Source organism: Trichechus manatus, unplaced genomic scaffold (genome assembly GCF_000243295.1).
Source record: "Trichechus manatus latirostris isolate Lorelei unplaced genomic scaffold, TriManLat1.0 scaffold00026, whole genome shotgun sequence".
Classification (NCBI taxonomy): Eukaryota; Metazoa; Chordata; class Mammalia; order Sirenia; family Trichechidae; genus Trichechus; species Trichechus manatus.
Window position 1 is genome coordinate 11,601,081 of NW_004443962.1, and position 20,108 is coordinate 11,621,188.

Here is a 20,108-nt window from a genome sequence, read left to right on the forward strand (position 1 = left end):
TGTTCACAATAGCAAAAAGATGGAAACAACCTAGATGCCCATCAACAGATGAATGGATAAACAAACTATGGTACATACACACAATGGAGTATTATGCAAAGATAAAGAACAATGATGAATCTGTGAAGCATCTCGTAACATGGATGAAACTGGAGGACATTATGCTGAGTGAAATAAGTCAATCACAAAAGGACAAATACGGTATGAGACCTCTACCGTAAAAACTCATGTAAAAGTTTACACACAAAAAGTAACAATATTTGTTGGTTACGAGGGATGGGAGGGGTGAGGGGGAACTAAATAGACAATAGATAAGTGGTAACTTTGGTGAAGGGTAAGACAGTACACAATACTGGGGAAGCCAGCACAACTTGTACAAGGAAAGTTCATGGAAGCTCCATAGACACTTCCAAACTCCCCGAGGAACTGAATCACTGGTCAGAGGGCTGTGGGGACCGTGGTCTCGGGGAACATGTAGCTCAATTGGCATAACACAGTTTATAAAGACAATGTTCTACATTCTACCTTGGTGAGTAGTGTCTGGGATCTTAAAAGCCTATGAGCAGCCATCTAAGATACTTCACTGGTCTCACCCCTTTGGGAGCAAGGGAGAATTAAGAGAACAAGACACAAGGAAAAGATTAGTCCAAAGGACTAAGGGACCACAGCTACCATGGCCTCCACTAGACTGAGTCCAGTACAGCTAGATGGTACCCAGCTACCACCACTGACTGCTCTGACCAGGATCACAATACAGGGTCCTGGGCAGAGGTGGAAAAGGAGGTAGAACAAAATTCTAACACAAAAAAAGACCAGATTTACTGGCCTGACAGACTGGAGAAACCCCAAGAGTATGGCCCCTGGAAACCCTTTTAGCTCAGTGGTGAAGTCACTCCCGATGTTCACCATTCAGCTGGGGACTGGACAGCCTTATAAAACAAAATGGGACTAATGAGGCACAGCAGTCTAGAGACAAGGACTAGAAGGCAGGAGGGGACAGGAAAGCTGGTGATAGGGAACCCAAGGTTGAGCAGGGACAGTGTTGACATGTCGTGGGGTTGTTAACCATTGTCATGGGCAATATGTGTACTAACTGTTTAATGAGAAACTATTTGTTCTGTAAACCTTCATCTAAGGTATATAAAAAAAAAAAGAATTATCTATGTGAGATCAAATTGACAACAGCAACTCGAAAGGTTTGATGGGAAACCTAAGGGGCAGTAAATTGAAGATAATGGTGACGGAATAATTTGGAAAAGGACAGTGAGAATAGCAGCACAACTGGAAGAATGTAATCGATGTCACTGAATTGTACATATAGAAGCTTTTGAAATGGTGTAACTTTGGCTATGTATATTTTCACCAAAAAAAAGGTCCTCCAAGGTCAAGAAGAGAGAGTGTTGACATGTCGTGGGTTTATTAACCAATGTCATAAAACAATATGTGTACTGACTGTTTAGTAAGAAACTATTTGTTCTGTAAACCTTCAAGTAAAGTACAATAAAAAAAATTTAAAAAAAAGAAGAATCAGGAGATGTGTGACCTATATCAGCTTGTTTATGAACTTGCAGTATGACCTTAACTTCATCCTCTCCCCTCATCTCTGTTCACCAGACCTGTGCTCCTCCTCCTGAATTCCTTATCTTTGGAAATGGCCCCACTACCCGTTTAGTTCTCCAAGCCAGAAACCGAGGAATAATGATCAATTCTTTCCCTTCCCTCACTTCTACATCCAATAGCCCTCAAATGCAAATGATTGCACTTCCGGCTATTGAATCTGCTAACTTTTCTCCATCCTCACTGCTGGCTCCACTATTTCAAACCACTGTTATTTTTCACCTTAATTATTTAAAATAAAAAAAAATTATCCTAATTATTCTCCCGGAAACCTTGGTGGCATACTGGTTAAGAGCAACTGCTGCTAACCAAAAGGTTGGCAGTTCAAATCCACCAGCCACTCCTTGGAAACCCTATGAGGCAGTTCTACTCTGTCCTTTAGGGTCGCTATGAGTCGGAATCAACTCCACATCAACGGGTTTGGATTTTTTTTTTTTTTTTAATTATTCGCCCTACCTTCAGTCTTGCTTTCTCAAAACCAAATGCCATACTGCAGCCAGGGGATTTGTTTCAATAAACAAACCCACTAAAACTTTCCGATGACTTCTTATTGCCCTTAGGATAAATGCAAGATTCCTTAAGGATCTTCAAGGTGCTTCAAGGTCTTTCCTGACTAATTCTCCAGCACCACACCTCCACTCTTTTCGCTTGACCAACCCTGCACTTTCTTGAACCCCAGGGTTGCCATGTGCCTCAGAGCTTGGCTGCCAGAGAAAAGGTCAGCAGTTCGAGTCTACCAGGTGCTCCTTGGAAACCCTATGGGGCATTTCTACTTTGTCCTATAGGGTCTTTATGAGTCGGAATCCACTGGACAGCACCTAACAACAACAACAACTGCTTCAGTCTAGTATATCTTTACTTTTTCCATCTTCAGCCATCCGAACAGTTGAATAACTCCTACTTGCCCTTCAGAAGTCACCTTCACCCACAATTCTTCTGTAATTATCCTCTCTTCTGCTCCATTACCCGAATGTTCCCTTATTTGTCTCTGCAGCACTGATGCACCAAAAAGATCATTTTCCATATGTCATGTGGTTGTCTGTTTACTTGTCCCTCCCTCCACACTGGCAGGTAGGGATTTGTATCTTACTATCGTATTCTTAGAGCTTAGCCAGGTACCAGACATATAGGAAAATACTCAATGAATACTTGTTGAGTAACAGTAATAAATAATAATGACATTATTATTTATTTACAAAAAAAAAAAAAAAAAACCTAGTATGTTCCAGGTACTGTGCTCAGTGCTTTATATGAATTCTTATTTAACTCTCACAACAGTGCTCCGAGATAGAGCATACAGGCAGGTTAAGTAAAACACTCAGAGTCACATTGATAGAGGGGGCCAAAATATGACTCCAATAGTTCAGGACTTACACTTTTAACCTCTGTATTACAATGAATGGGTTTTAGTTTTCTTATTTGGAAACTAAGGGGATTAAACCAGATAAATCTCTAAGATGCTCTTTCAAAATATTATGACCATTCTTACTCTCCCAAGATTACTAGGCTTTTATACCTGTTCTGACTCTAGGCTGTGCTTACTGTTGTAATCAAAGACAAAAGCCAAACTGAAACCCACCGGATATGTATTTATTTTGCAGGCCCCTTAAGCAAAATTAGGATTTCTTAAAAAAAAAAAAAAAAAAAAAAAATCCACAAACTCTCTGAACTGTATGAAAATTTTTATGAGTTTATAACTTTTATAAGATTTATAACTTTTATAAGATTCCTTATGGGCAAAAAACAAACAATAAAATAAAGATTAACTATTAATATGGATGATCTTCACATTCTCTCCTTCTTTCTTTTTTGTTTTTTCTCTGCATACCTAGTACCACACTAGAAATTTGGTAAGGTCACACTGAAGAATATATATTCAAAACATGTTCCAGGAAAGGCATATTTATTGTCTGACCCAAGAATATTTTAGCTTTTAGACGTATCTCCCATTCTGTCTCTTTTTACAACCAGATGTGATGTTTTTTCATACATGTACCTGACCTACCTGTAGATTATCACACATTTCTTGGCTGTATGTTAACCGCTGAATTTCAGTAGGGGAGACAAGGTATAACGCCTGTCCTTCATTGGTAAAACAAAACGTCCGTGCTATCCTCATGTCTGTCAGTGGTAAATAATTAACATCCAACATTGGGCGAAGACTAGGTAGGCTGAATGGAAAAAGAAAATCCATATTTCAGACTCAAGTCATTAGAAGCTTTGAATTCCTCTGCATAGAATTTGCAGATCCTTACCCAAACAGTAATTTTTTTTTTTTTAACCACTATCTTATGACTATTTCTTTTTATCTCTTTGAAGGCTCAGTGGTAATAAGCTAGAGTTTCTCAAAAAATCACATACACAAAAAAGTCATGGATACAATTCTTTTCTCTTAATCCACTAGGATGTTTAGCAAATGCCTTTGAAGGATTACATGCAGTGGCCAGCAATCTCAGGGATGCTTTCTGCAGCATTTCACAGGTTCCTACAATTTGGTTATAGCCTTTGGTTACCACAAAAGCACCACAAGTAGAAAGAGGCTGGCTGCATATTTGCTCTACTGTCTCTTTTGAAGGCGAAACTCTTGAGCCTGAGGAGGTTATGCATTGAGAGAGTGTGCAGTGAGTCCAGTTCACTGTGTCTGGGAACGGAGTGGCTTTGCCCCTGGTACCTTTGCCACCTCTCTCCACCGGGAATGAAAATTACCTACAGCTTGGGGCACCTGCACTGAAGGCATGATTAATAAATACAACAGAGGCTGTAAGGGAATGAGAATAAGTTATAAATAATAGATCAGAATTTGCACATCCAAATGAATAACACACTTCTGAAGTGTCTTACCTAGTGGCTATATGCTTACCCTAATGTTGTAGTGAATAATTTTGCTTAACTAGTCACCAGGGTGTCCCTTTGGATACTGTCATTAGAGCCAGTTTTATAAACCACTGTATGTTTCTTAATCATACCTCTAACGCCAAAAAGAAAAAAAAAAAAAAAACTACAGTTAAATCTCAAGTTTTGAAAATATCCTACTAATTCTAAATGTGCACAATAATTTTAAATGACCCCAGATTATAAAATTGGCAACTGTTTGATCTTTGGGGAAAAAAGTACTTGTTTCTCTTATGGAAAAAGACAAACAAACAAACCCGTTGCTGTTGAGTCGATTCTGACTCATAGTGACCCTACAGGACAGAGTAGAACTGCCCTATAGGGTTTCCAAGGAGCACCAGGTGGATTTGAACTGCCGACCTTTTGGTTAGCAGCCATAGTTCTTAACCACTGCGCCACCAGGTTTCCTCTCTTATGAAAGTAGTCTGTAAATACACTTTGAGCCCTAGAACCTCACTTTATAAAACTGGACCTGAAATCTGTGCCATTGAAATAGGATTTTATGAGGTTCCAATAGCACTGTACTGTCATTAAGGATTTGGCTACTAACCAAAATGTCGGCAGTTCGAATCTACCAGCAGCTTCTTGGAAACTCTATGAGGCAGTTCTGCTCTGCCCTATAAGGTCACTATGAGTTGGAATCAACTTGACAGCAACAGGTTTTTGGTTTAGGCACCTGTGACTATCGAGCAGTTGAAATGTAATTAGTTCAACTTGAGATGTGGTGTAAGTATAAATTACATATCAGATGGAGCAGCAGAACTCAAACTCTAGTAAGAAGACCAGACTTAATGGTCTGACTGCAACTGGAGGAACCCCGTAAAGCATGGCCCAAAGATTCTCTATGAGCCCAGAACCAAAAAATTTCCGAGGCCAACTCTTCAGACAGGGATTGGACTGGACTTTGGGACATAAAGTGATTCTCGTGAGAAGTGTGCCTCTTAGCTCAAGTAGATACAAGAGACTAAACGGGCAGCTTCTGTCCGGAGGTGAGATGGGAAGGCAGAGAGGGTTAGGAGCTGGTTGAATGGACATGGGGAATCAGGGGTGGAAAGAAGAAGTGTGCTGTCACAGTATGGGGAGAGCAATTAAGGTCACATAACAACATATGTATAAATTTTTGTATGGGAGACTAACTTGAAATGTAAACTTCATTTAAACTACAACAATAAAAAAGAAAAAAAAATTACACATCACAGTTCAAAGACTTAGTATGAAAAAAAGAATGTAAAATAGCTCAATGATTTTTTTATTGATGACATGTTGAAATATTTCAGATATATTTAAACGAAATATAATCATAAAATTAATTTTACCTGTTTCTTTTTTTAAATTTGGTGACTTTTTAAAAATTTGGCGACTTACTAGAAAATATAAAATTACATATGTGACCCACATTGTGGTTCGCTTTACATTTTTATTGGATAGTCCTGTTGTAGCACTTCAGGTACCAAGTTCCTTAAGATATGGGTTCAAAACAAACCCAGTTAAACACACTTCCATGATCGGTTCAGTCAGATTAATGGGTCAGGATAGTGGGGATGTTCCAGCTGACTTTCTTGATGGGCTTCATCTATCTGGCATAATAAATGTAAGCCAAGAAAAGAAAACAACAACAAAAAAGGAACTTCAGGTAGAAAAGGAAAGAAACAACGCTAAGGGCTAGGAAGGTTGGTAGTTCCAACCCACCCAACAGCTCTGTAGGAAAAAGACCTGGCGATCTGCTTCCATAAAGGTTACAGTCAAGAAAACCCTATGGGACAGTTCTACTCTGTCATATGGGGTCGCTAGAAGTCAGAATCGACTTGATGGCACCCAACAACAACAACTGGGAACAATTGTTCTTAACATTGAAAAAAAAAAAGATTTAAAAACTTTGCGTGCAGGGACGCTTTTACACAGAAATCGTGCTGGGTAACTAACGGGTTGTTGGATTCAGTTCCTCAAGCCACACAGCAGAATACATATCATTATTTCCTAGCCACTATATATTACTAAAACCATGTAGAAATCGTTCCCTTTTCAAAAAATTTTTTGATAATCCTCATGAACACATAAAGAGTTTCCACTAAGACATATTATAAAAGTAGCCATTTTCATGTAAAGTAGCTTTTACAAAGGGCAAAGGAAGACTGAGATATTTTATCAATGACTCCTGTGGCATTTTAAAGTCTCTTATTTTTCATTTCTCAAGAAATCTCCTTCTTCATAAATGTAGATGTTAGTATATATTCATTTAAATAGAAATTAATTTTGAGATATACATAATACCATCTGAGAAAAAAAGAAATTAAAATTTGGCAAAAGAAAGGGTAAGTAATCACTATGAAGCTAAACTTCCAATTGTGACAGAGTAATAGTTTAACGTAAGACAAATTTTGAGTGACTACATGCTAGCTTGGAGGAGGGTAGAACGTGTGTGTGAGAGATACACACAACACACACTTTTTTCTTCAAAACTGTCTAGGAGGTAATGTCATCATTTGTCATCAATGTCATCATTTTCAAACAAGGCTGGAATGACCTTCATCAGCAATCTCTAAAAATGGTTTGAGAAAGGGAAAACTAGGTAGACAGAAAGAGAGAGAGAAAGAACCAAAAATATATAAGCCAATGAGCAGACCATAAAACGAATGTTTTTCTTCTTTTAGAACTTTCTCTTTCACTAACTACTTTCCCTTGGCTTACAAATCTGTTCATGTCTCTACCCTACTAAAAATTTAAAAAACACAAAAACAAAAAATACACTCAAAACCTAGTTTCATTTTTGAACTTTTCTGTCTTTCATCTCTTTTTACCACAAAATTTGTAGAAAGAATAATCTATACGAGGGGTCCACAAACTCTTTTTTAAAGAGCCAGACAGTAAATATCTTGGAGCCCTGGTGGCACAGTGGTTAAGCGTTTGGCTGCTAACCAAAAGGTCGGCAGTTCAAGTCCACCAGCTGCTCCTTGGGAACCCTGTGGGGCAGTTCTACTCTGTCCGGTAGGGTCACTATGAGTCAGAATCGACTCAGTGGCAATGTGTTTCGGTTTTACAGTATCTTAGGCTCTGTAGGTCTCATGGTTTCTGCTGCAACGACTCAACTGTGCCATTGTAGTGCAAAGCAGCCATCAACAATGCTTAACCAAATGGGGACCATGGGGACGGTGCTTCAAAAAGACTTTATTCATGACCACTGAGATGTGAATTTCGTGTAATTTTCACATATCTTTAAATAGTCCTCTTTGTTTTTTCAACCATTTAGAATGCAAAAACTATTCTGAGCTTGCAGATGGGAGTGGGGGTTGGAAATGAGGGAGCTAGATTTGGACTGCGAGGTGTAGTGTGATGACCTCTGATCTATACAACTGCCTCTATTTTTGTCCCCTTGAAAATTCAGCATTTGCCTCCAACATGCTCCTAAAATTTGCTTTCTCTAAGATCACCAATACCCTGTTAGCTGCCAGATCTAGTGTTTTTCCTGTGCTCTAATTCTTTGATCTCTGTTATATTTGACTACTTCTTGATCACCTTCATCCTCCGTTTTTTTGATACTCTTGTTTCCTTTTTGGAGTCCGTGGGTGGTGCAGTTAACGTGCTCAGTTGCTAACTCAAAGGTTGGAAGTTTGAATCCAGAGGCAGCTTGGAAGAAAGGCTTGACTATTTCTGAAAAATTAGAGATTGCAAACCCTATGGAGCATAGTTCTACTCTTACACACATGGGGTCACCATGAGTTGGTGTTGAGTCAATGGCAAGTGGTTGGTCTCCTTTGTACTTCCCAAAGATATACCATTCTGGTCCTTTTGCTATCTCTTTGATGACGTCCTCTCAATCTTCTTTGCTGGATTCTCTTCTTTCTTCCACTGTATAAATGTAGAGATACCCAAAGTTTCCAGCTTCAGCTCAGTCTAACTCCTCTCTTTTTATACTATCTTCTTTGATAACTTCATTTACTGCCTTAACTTTCACCAATGCATTTATATAGACCACTTTCAAAACTGGATCTTCTGCCCATGTTTTTCTAAGAGTCCAGACCTTAGATTGCTTGCTAAACCTCTGATGGATGGCTTATTAAAAACCAGTTACTGTTGAAAACCATGAGAGTAACGAGGTACAGGAGTCCAGTGACAAGGCCCAGAAGGCAGAAGGGGAGTAGGAAGCTGATGATAGGGAACACAAAGTAGAGTAAGGATATTGTTGATGTGTTGTGAGATTGTTAACCATTGTCATAGGGCAACATTTGTAGTAACTGCTAAATGGGAGACTATTTTGTCCTGTAAGCCTTCATCTTAAGTGAGAATAACAGCACAATTAGAAGAGCGTAGTCAATGTCACTTAAATGTGTATGTAAAAAAAAAAATTTTTGAAATGGCGTATCTTTGGCTATGTGTATTTTCACAAAAGAAAAAAAAAAAGTTGAGAATTTAGAGGGTTAAAATGTTGTGGGGTTGTTAACCAATGTCATAAAACAGCATGTGTGTTACTGTTACATGAGAAACTCTCTGTTCTGTAAGCCTTCACCTGAAGTACAATAAAATATTTAAAAAAAAAAAAAAAAAAAAAACCAGTTACTGTTGAGTTGATTCTGACTCATAACAACCCCACGTGTGTCAGAGTAGAACTGCTCTATAGGTTTTCAGGGGCTGATTTTTTTGAAGTAGACTGCCAGGCCTTCCTTCCTAGTTTCCCCTGGATGTATTGGAACTGACAGCTTTCAGTTAGCAGCTGAGTGTATTAACTGTTTGCACCACCCAGGGACTCCGGATGGCTTATAAGCACTTTAAATTCCAAGTATTTATTCTCAAACTTCTCATTATTAGTCTTTCCAAATCCGTCAGGTTCTCCTACTGTGAAAGGTATCACTGTTATCCAAGTTAAAAAAACATTTTATTTTTACCTTTAAGTTCTCATCTGAGATTTAATTAGCTTCATTACCTTTCACAACAAATCACTGTTACATTCAGCAAGTTTCCCTCCATTATACCTCATACCTGTTCCCTTCTTGCCTCTGTATAGCTGTCTCGTCAGTTCGAAAGCCCACCTCGAGCTCTCTCTCCATGCATATTTCCTAATACAGGTTTCCCCCGCTTTCTAAAAGTTCGCTTTATGTCATTTCACTTTCATGAAAGACCTACCTAGTACCTGTTTTTGCTAAACGAAGGAAATCTGACGAGGTTTTCGCTTTTACCAAAAAAAGGCGAAAAACGGAAATAGCATTCAGCGTTTGTTTTGCAGCAAGCCGTTAGAGGCAGCACGCACCCTGAGGAGCAAGAGCAGCGTAGCCAAGCTCCCTCCCCGGACTACACTCAGTAGGTCAGCATCAAGCCGCGGTAGCTTAGAAGTGTGTCTGTGAGCATCTCTGCTTTATCTGGATTGATTCTGTGCATTCGTTAGCAAGATGTGTCCTCAGGTATCAGAAAAGCCTGAGGGAGCTTGTAAAGGTATTATACGCTTAGTGTAAAACCGTACGTAGGTTATTTTTTGGGTCTCAGAACCCTCAAAAAACGTCCCATATAAATTAACGGTAATTGCTTCTTCGCTTTACGCCATTTTGGCTTACGGAAAGTTTCATAGGAATGCTCTACTTTCGGATCGCGGGAGAAACCTGTACATAGCTTAGAGCAGGTTCATTACCTGCTTTAAAAAAATCCCATTCCCTATTAATTAATTAATCAATTAATGTCAAACTCATTGACCTTCCGTGCAAGATCCTCAATAATTTGTCCCAATCCACCTCTCTAGTTTACTTTCCTCCTCACAACTTCCCTTTATAATAACATATGTTCAACTATTCCAAGGCTTTCAATTCAATTTTATTATTTCCTCTGTTGGAATTTACATTTTCTTTGTGTTATAATTACTTGTGTGCCTGTCTTATCTCCCAATTACACAGTACGCTTCTTGAGGGCTAGGACCACATCTTAACTAATTTTTATACCCTTTACAGGCCTGGTACAGTGCTTAACTGTCTCAATCAGTTTGGAACTACATGAGGTTTTAAAAAGAATGACAGTGACTTGTACATAGTGTATATTTATTAAGTGCTGAATTCATAAAATCACTAATTATTATTTTAATGTCTCACTAATTTTATTTCATTTCACTAATACCTCAACGAATTCTCTCAACTAATACCTTATTATTAAAGTATCTAACTTGATTTTAGTATCCTGTAGAGTATTGACTTCACTTTTTCATAGACTTTTGACTGCAGGCAAATTAATTCATTAACATGTAAAATCGAGGATATAAGTAATACTTCTTTTCCTATGTCTTAGACAAGCTATAAAGATCAAATGAAATTCTGTATGTAAACTTCTTATGTGAACTATGAAACACAGTAACGGTTCATTTCTTTTCCTTGTAGCTTATTCACCTTTATATTCCCAGTGCCTAGCCTAACATCTGGAAGATAACATGTGCTCAGTAAATGTTTGTTGCTTTCCTTAGATTCCTTGATGCCAATTAAAATATATATTTCATTCACAATGCCAAGTACTTTTAGCCAGCCCCTGCCCTACCCCACCCCATTCACAAATAGAATAAAACAATGATCCTAGGTTGCTGCTTGATAACATCGTGCACCTTACACATATGCTTTTCAGAATTCTACCTTGCTGGCACTGTTGTGATGACCAGATATTTATAAAGAAGGCAAGTACCTCATTATCATGATATGCCCATTGGCACAAAAACATGCCAAGCAGGCACTGTTACACATGACCACCACATCTGCTTGCAGTATAAAAGACGTCTCGGTGATGTTATGAACATAAAGGCAAGTCTGAGAAGGCAGTGAGAAGACTTTGGCCTGTTTTTCTGAGCAGATTATTGTGTACTGATGATCTCCTATTTCTTGGGATGGAAAGGACGAGTTCATGACCAGTTTTCTTCTCCAAGATTTTTCATTTTCGTCTATGTTGTTTGGATCCCTCCAAACTTCATATGGCGGTTGCATTAATCCGCCAGTTCGGTCCATGCAGGAGAATGTTAGTACAGCTCCTTTCAATGAGAGGAACGTACCTATAAAAACAATTTCATATCACTGCCACGTGAAATTCTTTCTAAGACATCTATTATTCACCTATGGGCAATGAATGTTCTACATTATGATAATTTTTATCTAGAGTGTCATAATATTACAATAATATATATTAATCAGTAGCTTTTTAGTTCATCAGTTGAAAAAATTTGGAATCATAGAATTTTAGGTCTGGAAGAACCCTAAAACATCAGCTTGTCAAATCCTCTCATATTAGTGAGAAAACCAAAACCCAGAAAGATAATGGGGGTTGGGCCAGGTTACACAGCAAATTAGTGGCTGAGCCAGGACTAGAACTCAGGTTACCTGACTCTTAACCTAGTATTCTTTCAGTACACTAAATAATCTCCCTTAAAATCATTTTTAAAAAGCAAATATAAAAAAAAAATTTATAGCTTTAATTTAGTGAAATAACTTCAACTGAAAAAAATTATGCCATCTGATTCTATTTTCTTATTTCACAGGCTCATTTGCTAGAAAATGATTTTTTACTTCTGAAATTGAACATCAGGATAAATTTCATGAAATTTCAATGTCTACAATTTACACTAGCATTTAAAAAATTTACTGTGGTAAAATATATATACCAAAAAGTTTCTTACTTTAACCATTTTAAGTGTACAAGTCACTGACGTTAATTATATTCATCATGTTGTGCTACCATCACCATTATCTATTTCCATAACATGTTGCCAATTTTAATTTTATTAAAAATAACAAAACAAGAAAATCTTTCTACAGTCAGCTCTTAAGCACGCTTATGTGTCTTTATACAAAAAAAAGGGGTTTACTCACCTGGATTCTCCAAGGTTGAATATCCATGCCAGACCATTACCTATTGGTGCTTTTTACCATTCTTGGAGGAGAGGATACTGTAAAGCTTAGGACCTTTGGAAATTTCCAGACTCTCCCCTAAGCCCATCCCATTGCCATCGAGTTGATTCTGACTCATAGCAATCCTCTAGGACAGAAGAGAACTGCCCCATAGGATTTCGAAGGCTGTAAATCTTTACGGAACAGGCTGCACATCTTTCTTCTATAGAGTGACTGGAGGATTCGAACTTCATTACCTTTCGGTTAGCAGCTGAGTGTTTAACCACTGGGCCACCAGGGCTCCTCTCTCCCCTAAGCAGTACCCTGTATTGACATCTTTGTAGAGAGATTAAGCACATGAACTCAGACAGATCTGCCTCAAGAGTGTACATGTGACAGAGACTTGAAAAGGGAAGAGAGATAAATAAAAACAAAACCATTTCATTTAAAAAGCACTGTATATAGTATATAATTTAAAGTACTTAAAATTTATCTAATTCAAAATAACATATTTGAATGATCTAGCATTTCAGCTGTATTTTTAAATCCACGTTAGAACTAAGAAACCTGTAAGTGTCCTAGAAGGGCAGGGGAGGAGGAGTTTAGGTGCTCCAGTCTGAGGGTTAAGGTAGTAACCTCCATGAAGAACAAATATTGCTGAAAGCTATGGAGAATGATTTAATTAGAATTCATCTACGATTGATCCTTCTGTAAAATCACATTTCCATAACTACCTGCCAAGGGCTGACTTTTCTAAGTATAAACATATTAGTATACTGGATTTGGAGACAGTCTAAAGTAGGTCAGATAGGCAAGAAACTCACATATTAGAAGCCATTTTACTTATACCTAATGCTTGCAAGCTGTCAGCACAAAATAAGTGAAAGCTTTCTCCACTTTCTTCAAACCTCTAATACTCCTCCATCCCCTGTTTTCAATCTCAGCTAATGACTATGTGTCCTATTTCCCTGAGAAAATTGAAGCAATCAGATGAGAACTACAGTGAGCTGCCTCCATCTACCAACCTACCTGCCTATATCTCCGTGGACTCTACCTTCTCCCCTGTTACTGTGAATAAACTTTCTATGTGTCTAACTTAGACCTATTTCTTCACTTGTGCACTAGATTCTATCCCAGCAATTGTTTTCTGTTTTCTTTATAATAAATATTTCTCTTTCTACTAGATAAAAATATGCTATTATTTCTCTCTTTAAAAAAGAAAAACTCTCTTCTACCCCATTTCACTTCTTTTTCTTAGAAAATTCTTTAACATCATTGTCTTATATTCATTGTTTCCAATGTTATACTCCCATTCTCTCTGAGCTCATCCCAATCTGGCTTTCTCTCGCACCATTCAACCACACTACCTACATATTGTTCACCGATTGTCAATTCTCAGGCCACATCTTACTGACATACCAGCAACATATTGCACAGTTATGATTCTCTTTACCTTAAAGCACTTCACTGGATTACAAAACACTGTATTTATCAGGTTTTCTCCCTACCATTTTGCCATTCCTTCTCAGTCTCCTTTCTGCTCTGAGTTTAAAACATCAGAATGTCCCAAAATTGACTTCTTGCACCTTTTCTCTTTTCTATTTATATTCGAGCCCTAGATGAAATTAACCAACCTCATAGCTTTAAATGCCATTTATAAGCTGATGGGCCATATATTTATATCTATAGTCTGAACTTATCCCCAAATTTCTGACACAGATATCAGATATTTGACACCCACTTGGGTGTCTAATAAGCATCTCGAAGTTAACGTCCAAAACTGAGCTCCTGAGATTCCCCTCCAAACTCTTCCCCACAGTCTTTCCCATATCTATTAATGCCAATTCCATCTCACCAGTTTCTGAGGTTAGAAGCCTTGGAATCATTCTTGACCTCTGTCTTTCTTTCACATCCTAAATCCAATTTATTAACAAATCCTGTTGTCTTGACCTTCACAATATACTCAGATTCTGATCATGTCTCACCACTTCTACTCTTAACCATCCACTGCCCACCTAAGTTATTGTACTAACCTCCTAATGTCTCCCTGCCTTGAACCCTTACTCCCTTTAGTATTTGCCCAGCAGGACAAATGATCCTGTTAAATGAAAGTTAGTTGTGTCACTAATCTTCTTAAAATCCTGATATCTCACTTCAAGTAAAAGTCTAAGCCTTTATCGCGTCCTATAAGAACCTATGTGATCTGGCTCCACATTATTTCTCTGATCTCATCTCCTATAAGTGTGGCCCTTACTACATTAGAAAGTCAAGATCTTAGTAAAGAGTCTGAGATTTTACTTTACTTGCAAGATAATAAGTTGCCATTTTCATGAATGCTGATAAAAGACATGAGACTTACGGGTCAGAGATGAAGGACAATTTATTACTCACAGCAATCACAGCAGTCTGAGTATCAGCATTTTTGTTGGTTTCTCAAGTTCCAATTCCCACCAGGTAATATGAAGGAACCTTGCTGTCTACTCTGTTGAAAATTTAACCACACCTTTTTCCAACAGATCCTATCCCCTTCCCTGCTTTGTTTTCCTCATACTTATTACTATCTAATATTCCATATATTTACTTACTTATCATATATGTTGTCTGTCTCTCTCATAGAAAGTAAACTCTGTGAAGGCAGGGATTTTTGTCTATTTTATTCACTATTATATTCGTTGTACCTAAAATAGAGCCTAGAACACATAGTAAGCCCTTAATAAATATTTGTTGATTGAATGAATGAAGGTCGTAATAGAGAAGTTGGTAATTTGGAAAGCTGGAGTGAGGTACACTCCTAGCTAGTAAGATCTCCTTTAAGAGGAAAAACCAGTTGCCATCAAGTTGATTATGAACCATGACGACTCCATGTGTTTTGGAGTAGAACTGTGCTCCACAGAGTTTTCAATGGCTGTGACCTTTCAGAAGTAGATTGCCAGGACTTTCTTTCAAGGTGCCCAGTAGTACATGGGTCCCACTTGATACTTGTTGTTAGTTGCCATCGAGTCAGCTCCAACTCAGTGTGACCTTATGTATAACAGAAGGAAACATTGCCTGAGCCTAGACCATCATAATGATCATTGGTATGTTTGAGTCTATTGTTGTGGCTATTGTGTCAATCCATCTCATTGAGAGTTTCCCTTGTTTTTGCTCATCCTCTACTTTACCAAATAGGATGTCTTTTTCTAGCGATTGGTCTTTCCTGATGATATGTCCAAAGTAAGTGAGCCAAAGTCTTGCCATCTAAGTCTAAGGAGCATTCTGGTTGTATTTTTTCTAAGACTGATTTGTTCATTCTTTTGGCAGTCCATGGAATATTCAATATTGTTCATCAACATCACAATTTGAATGCATCAATTCTTTGTCTTTCTTTTACACTGTCCAGCTTTTGCATGCATATGAGGCTATTGAAAAGACCATGGCTTGGGTCAGGTGCGCCTCAGTCATCAAAGTGACATCTTTGCTTTTTAAAACTTTAAAGAGCAGCAGATTTGCCCAGTGCAATACATCGTTTGCTTTCTTGACTGCTGCTTCCATGAACATTGATTGCTGATCCAAGTAGAATGAAATCATTGACAATGTCAATTTCTTCTCCTTATTAATAACAACAGAACACTTGAGGTTAGTGATAATTTATTTCAAATCAGACAGTTCAGTGAGATTGTGTTTTTTTTTTTTCCTCCAGCCACATTAGCTACCCAAGCATAAAAATAGAGTAGGTAGAGGGGAATTTAACCAGGACTGTGATTAAGCTGTATAAGCATGCTGACAAAGCGGACAAAGCAAAAGAGGAGCAACAGAATCGAGAATACATTGAAGGCAAGTATTATAGTGCTTGGCCACAAAATTTAAGGACAGAAGTGAGGATGTGAAGGGGTGAGGGACAATTAAAATCCTGTAAGATCAATGGATTGAGGTTCCAGTAGGGTTGAAGAAATGTTAAAGTTGGGGTCTTAAGGAGATTAAGCTAAGGCATTTACTTTTCATTTTCCTTATATGTAGTCCCTGGGTGGTGCAAAAGGTTAACGTGGCTACTAACTAAAAGGTTAGTCATTTGAGTGTACTGAGAGATGCCTTGGAAGAAAGGCTTGGCAATCTGCTTCCAGAAAATCAGCCACTGGAAACCATAGGGAGAATAGTTCTACTCTGACACACAGGGGTGGTCATGAGTTGGAGTCGACTCTACAGCTACTGGTCTTTTTTCCCCCCTTATATACAGTATTCAAATTTTACTTTTCCCTTAGCATTCATGGACTTTCTTAGTTCCCACCTACAGTGTAAGCTCTTTGAGGGCAGAAATTTATATGACGTGTTCATTCATTATCTTCAGTGCCTTCTATAATATCTGGACATGGCATGTGCTCCATAAATATTTGTTGATATCCTGACTAGTCCAATTCACATTTAATTTTTAGATTTTAAAAAATCCTGGTTTATATTATATACTCAGGCCAGCTACATAATTGTAGGGGCCAAGTACAAAATAGCAATGAGGGCTCCTTGTTCAAAAAACAGGGGAAAAGATACCATTAAAGCACTAAACTATAAAGCTTTTCCTTTCTTTTGTGGTCTCTCTCTTGACTTGTTGGGTGTTTTCAATTTGCTATTTAATGTTATCTATGGAGCCCTGGTGGTGCAGCGCTTAAGAGCTTGGCTGTTAACCAAAATGTCGGCCGTTCGAATCCATCAGCGGCTCCTCGGAAACCCTGTGGGGTAGTTCTCCTCTGTCCTGTAGGGTAGCTATGAGTTGGGCTAAACTCGATGGCAACAAGTTTGGTTTTTTTGGGGGGAAGTAAAGAAAAATTAAAAATTTAAATTATTAACATGAATTTTTAATCAATCATCTTTATAATGTTCTTTATAATATATGAATGCTTACCTTCTATTTGGAATCACTGAAATTACACAATTTGTATTTCTTAGCTTGTTGAGCAAGTCAGAAGAGACAAGCCAGACTCATGAAAGTTGGAAGGAGGAAAAGAGGGTGCTCCAACCTGGATCTGACCTGAGGGAACATTTCTTTGGGCATGGTGATACTTCCTGGGCATGGGAATACTTTCAGGGTGAGTGTGGACCCTCACACTCATCTCGGAGTCCCCCCATGGAGCTTTGGCTACTTATGCATGCTTGAGTCTGATGGCTGCCAGGTTCCACCTTTTAACAGCTGTAAGACCCCACCCCAACCAGACACAGGCTCTGGGGAACTCCAGCCAGGCATCTCCCCTTCCCACAGGTCTGCCGCCTGAAACCGTGATGGATGGGCGACGTCCCCCAAGGATCTTTAAACATCTGTGCCAGGAAGTGCTAGGTACTTGGATCAGGGTGGTTGAGAGGCTCATTCAACCAAGACATGACGTCTGGCTGGCAACCTGCTGAAGGTACCAAATGCTGTCAACCTGGGACAAGAATGGCTGCCACCATGCCGCACCCCAAGATGTCATAGGGCATGCACCTAACCCTGACCCATGGAGCCAGGAAGCAACACAGAATCTGTCATGGGGAGGTGGCAGATGGTGGGACTGCACATGAACTAAAGTTCCAAGCCCCAGCACATGCTCCATTGTCCCACTGAACATCACTTATAAAACATAAGTTCAAAGATAAAATTATTGAAATTTCAAGACTGCAACACAGAGCATGAAACCAAGCTAAGGGCCCTGTTGAGAACGGAGCCCTGTGTAACTGCACAGGTTACACGCCCATGAAGCCCACCCTGCAGGTATCTGAATATTTAAATATAGACTATATTATGCTGTAATTATAAGTATTAATCTTGTCACGAGAAGCAACCATGTCTTAAGCTTCTCTTACTGTTCCCACTAAGTAGGAAATCAGTAAACTATGTATCTCGTTTGACTTTAACAAATAATGATGGTACACTCTTTTCATCTTTCCATCTAAGATGGGGCCCCATTTTGGCAATAGTTTAAATTCATGCCAGTAACACCTGACAAAAGAATAAATGAATTTCCATTTGTTTTTGATAGTACCTAGAGACAATTTCATTTATTTTTTTCCCCTTTAATGAATTAAAAAATATCTAAAAATCTTAATAACTTCTGATATGTGCTAGTCCCCTTATTAAGGGTTTGGACAGATTCCATATTTATACCCAGCAGTCTCATGTAACATTGGAGAAAATATAGTTTTCCATAAAAGACACAGTACTACTATTAATAACACTTGCAAACACGTAACAGTCTTTCATTGTTAAAATCAATAAATGGGGAATGCATATGTTTATTATTATGCATTAGGCCAGGATTATACTTGTTCAGTTAAGTATATTCATTGGATTATGTTTGATTGAACTCTGTTCTTACTGTGTCAGTTTTTATTGCAATTTGTAAGAGATACAATGCATGAATTTCACAAATACATTTGAAATGCATGTATCTTATATTGAAGGATACTAACTAAACAGTATTTTAATAATAAAATTTCTCATCAAGGTTTAGAGACTTAAGATTAACAACCCTATTCTCATTTCAATTAAATACTTATTTCCAGATAAATCCTCTTAACTAGTTTTGTCTTATTTCTGTGAGACAGCACATTAATTTATTTTCACATTTGTACAAATTAATTTACTAGTTCTTTATCAGAGCGCTGAACCTTAAAAGAATTGAATGCTGGCAAATAAGTTTGATATAGTGAGGGGGCTGAGAAAAGTCTACAGTAGAGGGTAGGTCCACCAGAAAACCTCCACTGCTGTTGAGTCAATTCTGACTCATAGCAACCCTAGAGGACTGAGCAGAACTGCCCTTAGGATTTCCAAGGCTGTAAATCTTTACGGAAGCAGACTGCCACATCTTTCTTCCCTGGAGCAGCTGTTGGGTTCAAACCTCTCAGGAGCTGAGTGCTTAACCACTGCGCCACCAGGGCTCCTAGAGGGTAGGTCCAGGTGGTATTTTTTCTCAGCAGCCAAAGGACAACACAAAAATACTGAAAGAAAAGGAATAGTACAAAAAAGGGGAGAAGATCATCTCTGGTGTAATTTTATATAGACTTAATGTTGAGAACAAACATATAAAAACACAAAAATATACCCAAGCTTACATAATATGTATTATCAAAAACTGAATTAGTAAATTAAAATAATATTTTTAATATACTAAGACAGCAAATTCTATAGAGAAAATATGAGGTAAATTTATTTACATGAATCTTTACCTGTTTTACCTTTTTTCTCCCTTATCAACCTTTCTTAAAGTCAGGTATCACACATGCCACCCCTGTCTCCAACACCCCAAAACATGAGCCTCAACCTGGACAGACTTGGGCTAATCAATCCTTATGAATAATTGTACTTGCTCTTTACCTGCAGTTAGAAAGATGGTGCCTTGCTGATGTGTTAATGGTTGATAGCATTCATATTTAATGGAGTTAATTTAGTGATAACAGCTTTTAAGTTCCTGTTTATTTTCCAGGGTTTTACTTGAGTAACCTGTCTGGACAGTGTTTATAATGTTGACTTTGGGAGATTTGTCAATCTGTGCTTGCGCTCTTTCCATTTGACACTCGGTCATTTAAGGTGTGCGAGACACTGCGCTGGGGGAAGAGGCAGATTTATTGTGAGGCAATACAGCTTAAGCTTCCAAGCCCTTCACCAGCATGGGCTCCAAGGCCTAGAAAGGGACCCTAGCAATGTGTTCACATGATTATGCATTTTTATAAAGTTTGTGAACCTAAAATATTTTAACCACAATCAGTTAAGACTTTCTCTTTCCACTCTAATTTTCCTCCAGTCGGGTGGCACTGTAGTGG

At 38.3% G+C, this 20,108-nt stretch overlaps 1 protein-coding gene across 2 annotated transcripts in view; it reads right to left on the reverse strand.

Annotated features, from left to right (window-relative positions):
• Positions 1–20,108, reverse strand: part of STXBP5L (syntaxin binding protein 5L) — a 399,309-nt gene that overhangs the window by 6,393 nt on the left and 372,808 nt on the right. For both annotated transcript variants that reach the window (XM_004373644.3, XM_004373645.2), the window contains 2 exons: positions 11,155–11,515; positions 3,623–3,788 (listed from right to left, as the gene is read on the reverse strand). In XM_004373644.3, coding sequence (XP_004373701.1) covers positions 3,623–3,788; positions 11,155–11,515 — 527 coding nt within the window. The remainder of the gene's footprint in view (positions 1–3,622; positions 3,789–11,154; positions 11,516–20,108) is intronic.